General features: G+C 31.8%; 1 protein-coding gene across 1 annotated transcript; it reads right to left on the bottom strand.

Moving 5' to 3' along the window:
• Positions 1-6676: 6676 nt before the first annotated feature.
• CBG13667 lies at positions 6677-7240 on the bottom strand (the record flags this gene model as incomplete). Its single annotated transcript, XM_002632400.1, has 4 exons — positions 6677-6733; positions 6782-6839; positions 6888-6925; positions 7013-7240. 4 exons carry the CDS (start codon positions 7238-7240, stop codon positions 6677-6679), a joined length of 381 nt encoding a protein of 126 aa, XP_002632446.1.
• Between the last annotated feature and the right edge of the window lie 164 nt (positions 7241-7404).

The following is a 7404-nucleotide window of genomic DNA, read 5'->3' as shown; positions in this document are numbered from 1 at the left end:
TTCCACAAGTTTTGAAAATTAAAAATTCTAAATTTCAAAAAAATGGCTCGGACAGATTCTTTGTGTCGGGGCACCCGACACAAATCGATGACTAAGTCTAGCAACCCAGGAGGGGGGCATCGATGAACGCGGCCAATGCGAGACGAGTAAGTGTTGGCTCCATGAGAGGCGCAGAGTGTTTGGGTGAGAGATCATTGGAATGGAGGAGAGGGTAGACAAGAAAAGGGGCACAAACAGAATACAAGAGATGAAGGAAAAGGAGGAAGAAAGACAGTAAAAAATGGACATCGACAGGAGGGTGGTGGCGGTTGTGACCATCTGGTGGGAAAGAGATGTTTAGATCTACAGTAACGGTCGATAAGATATACAAAAACGCATTTTTCGGTTGATTTTCAGCCTTTAGATCTAGATGGAAAACTTTGAATTCACAGAATTTTTCGAAAATTCCTAGCTTTTCTGCTATTTGCTACTACCCCTCTTGGCCCAAAAAACCGAAATTTATGAATTAATGATTTTTAGGCAGTTTTTCAACTTTGCAGTTTCAATTCTGACGAGAATTTGGAGCTAAATCGAATTCCGAAACAGTTTTTAAAAATTCCAAACTTTGGTTAATGTTTCACAACACCCTGATACGATTTCATTTTCAATATTTAATAGTTCGTAAATTCCAAAAATTGAAAGTTTTCGGCTCCGCCCACTTTTTTTTGACTAGTGGCAACGAATTGTTTTCAATCTTCAGGCGGTTTTTAACTTCGGAAAATTTGGCTTTTCTATTTTCTTTTCTAGACAAAAAACTATTTTCGAGATTTAGAAAAAAAAATTGTTTTTCAGTTTCAGGTCATTCAGAAATATCCAAAAATCGATAATTGGTGATGGAACTAATGGCGAAGACGTTGGTTTTCAAATTTTCCGATTATTTCTTTATCTTGTTCTGGAAAAACATTTTTTCCCCTTTCAGGAAGTTCAGAAATATCAGAAAACCATATAATAATTAGTGATTGAAATGGTGGTTAAGATTGAACAGTTCAGAAACGGAAAAAGAAAAAAACAACTTTTTGTATTTTTCAGCTCAATTTGAATTTAAGAATTTAAGATACCGTAAAACCTCTAATAGAACGACACCCGGATCGTCCACTTTGAGCCTATATATCTCATTTTCTGTGAAAGATATCAAAAAGTGGCTAACTAGTAAAATGTTGCTGATATCCTGATAAACATTTTACTAGTTAACCACTTTTTAATATCTTTCAAAAGAAGTGAGATATATAGGCTCAAAGTGGACGATCCGGGTGTCGTTCTATTAGAGGTTTTACGGTATATCAAGTTATCTTCAAAATGATACCAAATTTGAAAAATTTTCTTTATTTCGAAATGTTTGGGTTACTGTAGCTTTTGAGATCAAGAACAGTTTTCTATAATAATTTTAAAGAAGTTCAAAAAATACAATTTTCAGTTTCAGGAAGTTCAGAAATATCAGTAACTTGAATTATGGTGATTCGCTCGGTTCGAATATTGAACTTCTCAAATTTGGAATTGTAAAAAGTTGATAAATCTTATAAGCATCTAAAATCGCCAATTTTTCAATTAAAATGGAACAAATGCATGTTCAAAATTAGAAAAATCCCGAAAAATAACTTTTTTTCAGTCAGTTTCAAGAAATGCAGAAATATCAAAGAATTGCAATAATTGGCGATTATAATGATTATAATTTCGGTAATGGTTGAACAGTTCAGAAATTAAAAAAAAATCATACTTTTCAGAAATGCCGAGTATCTGATAATCTTAAATTCATAAAATTTTTTTCAATAAATTCAAAATTGCCATCTCTTCTTTTAAATGGCTTTTTGGGTCATTTCATGGAGTACCATATCTCTGAAAATTTCTGACTTCTTCAAAATAAACCCAAATTCAACTATTCTCTGATGATTTTGAAATTTCCGGATTACTGTAGCTTAATGTGGTTTTGGGGACAAAACGAGTTTTCAAATTATAGAAATTTTTGAAAACAAATTTTTTCACTGTCAGGAAAATCTGAAATATCAAACAATTTAATAGCTCCATTTCCATTTTCTAGACAAACCTAGGCAAAAATGACTATTCTGAAAAATTTTAGCAAATATTGAAATTTTTTTCATTTTCAGGAAGCTCAGAAATAAAATCCAATATTTGGTGATTCGATAAACAGGGGTTAATGACTTTATTAGTTGAAAAAACATTTAAAATAATCAAACTCAAAAAAAATGATATCTGAAATTCCGGGAATCTGAAAATACTTGATAGTTTCAATTTTTCAAAATCTTTCCGATTTTCAAATGAAAAAAATGTCGATTTCCATCCCCAATCAAATTCTTAGGTCATTTTTTAAAGTTTTTTACAGAAAAAATGTATCTCCTCTTTCAGTTTTTGACATTTCTAGGAGTTCTATAGCTCAAAAAAACCGCAATTATTTTCTCTACATTTTCTATGGATGAATTTTTAATTCGTCTGATAAAACTTTTTTTATAGTCAAAAAACAACGCAAAAATGCTATTTTGTGCAATTTCATGATGTTTTTGAATTATAAAAAAAGTTTTATCAGACAAATTGAATATTCATCCATAGAAAATGTAGTGAAAATAATTGCGGTTTTTTTGATTCGGTTTTCTCGGTTCTTGTAAAAGATATCAAAAAGTGGTCAACTGATAAAATGTTTGTTATGTTGTGATAAACATTTTATTAATTGACAACATTTTGATATCTTCGACATGAATTGAGATAATAAAGCTCAAAGTCGATGGTTTTGGACTTCTTATAGAGAAAATACCCCTTTCCCCGGAAATCTGCTCTCCCGCCAAACATTTTCCTATTGTTCAACTTGGACACATTTATCTCTTCCCCAAACCAATTGAGATTCTAATCTGTATTCATAAAAATGAAGACGTTCCTCTTCTTCCTTCCCCCTCTCTTTTGGTCCCTCCTCTCATTTCCGACGACCATCTGTTGCTATTCTATTATTGTTATAATACACTATTTGGAATACATTTTCTAAACAGATTGTTTCTAGGAAATATAGAAATTGGGTTCTAGAATTTGCCAGAGTTTCGAAAAGTCTTTTTTGGAATTTTCAAAAATTTCCTTTTTTTTTGAAGAAAAATTTTATTTCCTCAACTTTGAGCTCATATATCTCGATTCCTGTGAGAGATATTAAAAAATAGTCAACTGATAAAATGTTTATTATCAGTAACATTTTTTTAGTTGACAACTTTTTGATATCTTTCATAGGAGCCACGATATGGGTTACATCAATTTCTAAACTTTTTATTTTTCCAATCCAAATCTGAAAATTATGAAAATTTTCTATTTAAATTAATGAATAAATTCTAAAAACAAAATTAATATACATCAAGTTCCCCATTTTATACAAATTAATGTTTAGAATGTATAATTTTTACCTAGTTTTGAATAATTTACCTATCCTCATTAAGTCTCATAATAATGCTCATACCTTATAAACCCATGATTTTCATGATTTTACACAAAATAACTGAAAAAAAAACGTAACTTTTCAAAATATGAGACAGCTTCGTCTATCATTTTTCAAAGTTTGGCTGCGACGGATCAGTGACGGCTTGTTGGCGACTCTTAGAGAACCCCAACTTCCAGCCAGTTTATCTCTTTTCTGAAAAAGATAACAAAAAGTTGTCAACTGATAAAATGTTTATCATAATATTAACAACATTTTATCAGTTAACCACTTTTTAATATCTTTCACTGGGACCGAGATATATAATCTCAAAGTTCGGCTGCGAAATTGTCAAAGAATGAAATGTTTATCATGATATCAGCAGCATTTTATTAGTCAATCACTTTTCGACAGAAATCAAGATAAAGGGGCTCAAAGTTGGCGGCTTGGGTGGCGTTCTATTAGAGTGTTTACGGTAGTTTACAGATTTTTGAAACTGTAAAATTTTGGAATTTTTCCTGTTTCACATTTCTCTAAAAATTTTTGATCGCTGAGAACTTGGTGCGCGTTTTGGAGAGTTTCAGAAAAAATGAGATTTTCTGAGACATTCATATTTTTTATTCTAAATTTAGTATTTTTATCTGAATAACAATTTTTATTTTGAAAATCGACATAACACATTGGATTGTCGTTTAATAAATTTCTTGATATTTCTGAATTTTCTGAAACCTGATTTTTTTTTGAAAATTCTAATTTCTTGAAGAAATGTTTTTTGTTCCTCAAATATACAGTAACCCCTGAAATTTCGAATGGTCGAGAAAATTTTGAAGCTCTAAATGTGCTGAAATTGCATAAAATGTCAATTTTCAAAATTTTTGGAAAAATAAATCTGAAAATCGAGTTTTTTAAATTTCGATTTTTTTCAATTTTCCCAAAAACTCATTTTTTTTGCTTTTCTGACTTCAGATTTTCCTGACTTCAGATTTACAGTAACCCGAAAATTTCAAAATGAACGGAAAATCGTCGAATTTGGGCTCATTTAGAAGCTATTGATGAGCTGAACTCGATTTTGATGATGAACATTTTTTTCCTGAAATTTTCAGTCATTTTCAGAGTCATATCAAATTTTGGAAAAGTACTTTAACCACCAGCTGGAACTGTCACCATCCCAATGTCGGCTACAGCTTAACTCGGATTGAAATTATCTGAAGTTGTTAAAAAAAACTTTCTTATCAATGAAGTCACTATTGATTATTGAACTTTTGAATATTTCTGAATATTCTGAAACTGAAAAATTGTTTTTCCAAGATTTCGAAATATTATTTGCTTCGCCTAGTTTTGTCTGAAATTTTTCGAAACTTCAAACTCAAAAAAAGTGGGCGGAGCCTTGAATTTTGGAACGATTGAATATTTCAAAAACTTGAATTTTTTTCGAAAAGTTATGAAACATTGAAAAAAATTTTTTTTGAATTTTTCTAAATTTTTCTTTTTTAGTTAATTTTTTTTTTCATTTTCAACGCGCCAAACGCGCCCCAGCTCTTCTAGGAAATTCTTCTAGAAAATTGAAAAAGGGTCACTTGTCAGTTTGAATTATCAAATCTGTCCCTCATTTTTCATTTTCCTTCGTTTCCCTCTTCTTCCGATTTTCCCCAAAATATTCTATTGTCTCTTTTCTCCTTTTGATACCCTGGGGACCTTCCTCGAGGGTTACTGTAGCAAATCTTTGCATGAGCAATGGGCGGAGCTTACAATTAGTCTTCTTTTTTAGGAATGATTTACTTTAAAATAACTAATTTCTCAAAAAACCGAAAAATTTCGATTTTGAAAAATCAAAAAAATTTCGTGTTTTCTGGAAATTTTGGAATTGTGATTATTTTTTGTTTGAAATTTTCTGAAATTTAAAAATTGTTTTTTATCCCAAAGTATTATTTCAGGAAATTTCGAATTTTAAGCTGAGCAATCAAAAATGGAGAAAATGAGCAACAGGATGGGTTTGACGGAGCCTGGCGTTCGACTTTCCATTAATTTGAGGGAGAGGTAAATTTGAAAATTTTTGAAAATTTTCACTTTTTCAAATTTTTGATATATTTTGGAAAAGCATTATTTTTTAATGATTATGTAAAAAAAATTAAATTCTATGCGCCTTTTAAAGTTTCCATTCATAAAATAAAGCTTAAATGATTATATTTTGAAACATCTGGAAACATTAAAGGCACATGGAAATGAATGGCTGGTCTAATGAGTTGCCTTTAAATAAATCTTTGTTTGAATCATGAAAATTCTCGAAAACTATTTTTAAGAATCAAAATTCCCAACACTTTCGGTTTTTGAAAAATTTCGAAAAAAAATTGTTTTTTTCAGTTTTTCAAGTTTTTGATATATTTTTAAAGAAAATTTTAATCTCGTTAATCCTTTGATATCATCATTACAAATAACAATCACCAGATTCTGTATGTGCGTATGTATGTAGCGCACCTTATCACTCATTCAAAGTTAACCGATCAAGCTGAAACCTGGACAGATAGATCAGAATTGTGTCTTAGTTGATGCCCAAAGTTTTGGTTTTTCGAAATTTTGATTTTGAAGTTTTCTGGAGACGTTCATTGATTTCACCACAGTAAAGGGTGATAGGCAGTAAGGGGAAAGTGGGAGGAAATCCCACACACGTGTACGCCATTTTTACCTTTAAATCACGGGTACTGTAACCGGAGGCCAGGAGGTTCATCCCCGAAGGGGTGTAAACCGACTGGTTTAAACCATACTTAGGGACCACAACATTTTTTTCAAACTGTTTTTTGCTGAAATCTTTTTATTTTAAATTAATCCCCTCTTCCTAATTAGCATATTTCCAAAATTTCGTCTACAAATATTCGCTCATTCCCGAGTTACAGCCCATTTGGTGCTCCTCATTTTTCTCCATTTTCTCCGCGAGTGGGTGGGGCGTCGCCGAGGCAAGACTGCCGCGCGGAAAAATAGCGAATTAATTCTCGAGCCATTTTCTGCGGAAATTTCGGTTTCAGACGGCTAAAGACAGAGAAAAACGTGTCGGAAAGTGTGGAAAATTTTGAATGTTTTAATTATGATACCTAACCTAATTTTACGAATTTTCGTCAGAAACTGGTTCGAATTGAGAAAAAAAATAGAAAAATTCCAAAATTGCTAAGCAAAAACTAATTATACATGAAGATGAATAGAATTAGAAAAAAAAATTTTTTTTAAATCGAGAATAAAAATTTAAAATTTTGAAGATGTCGCTGTGAATCGTGACGAACTCGAGAGAAGAGGCTCTGCCTGAAATATGAATAAAATTATATATTAATTCAGAAAATAGGAATTTACCTGATTAACTTTCTTGTCTTTCTTTGAATTTTCTAGCATCCAGTTGTTTTTTTGACTCCTGAAAGCAGCACTTTCAATAATTCAGTTTTTTTCAACAAAAAGTTACCTGTGAACATCGTCTGTTTTTGTCTCCGAAGTACTTGTCTGAAAAAATACTTCAAAAATTGAAAGAAGGCAATTTTAAAACAAAGGTTTTTGGAAAAACGGCAAGAAAAATAGTTTAGAAAACACATTTAAAATGAGTGTAGCACGCGCCGCATGACACGCAGCGCCTTCAAATTCCGGCCAAAATCTGACCATTGACCGTCCCACTGTTGCCAGTGGGCAGCTTCTGACCAAAATCTGACCAAGATCCGTCCAAAAGCCGAACCCCCTCAACTTCCGTCCAGAAGTCGCAAGCCGACAGCCGCGTGGTGTACGGTGAAACTTTTTATTGCATCCAAATGTGCAGAAATGCATGTAGGTTGACATAAAAATAAAGAAAAAATTCAAAAAAAAATTCCTTCGAAAAACGCATCGAAAAATACGCTGAAAGCCCTTAGGGACGAGGTTTTTTCTAGGCCGCCCGGTGAGTAAAAGCGCGCGAATTCAAACTTTTAAAATTTTTTCACTCGTTTTCACTG

The sequence above is a fragment of the Caenorhabditis briggsae genome (assembly GCF_000004555.2).
Source record: "Caenorhabditis briggsae complete genome, chrIV, whole genome shotgun sequence".
Lineage (NCBI taxonomy): Eukaryota > Metazoa > Nematoda > Chromadorea > Rhabditida > Rhabditidae > Caenorhabditis > Caenorhabditis briggsae.
The sequence above is the reverse complement of the archived record's forward strand: the minus strand, read 5'-3'. Positions and strand labels throughout refer to the sequence as shown.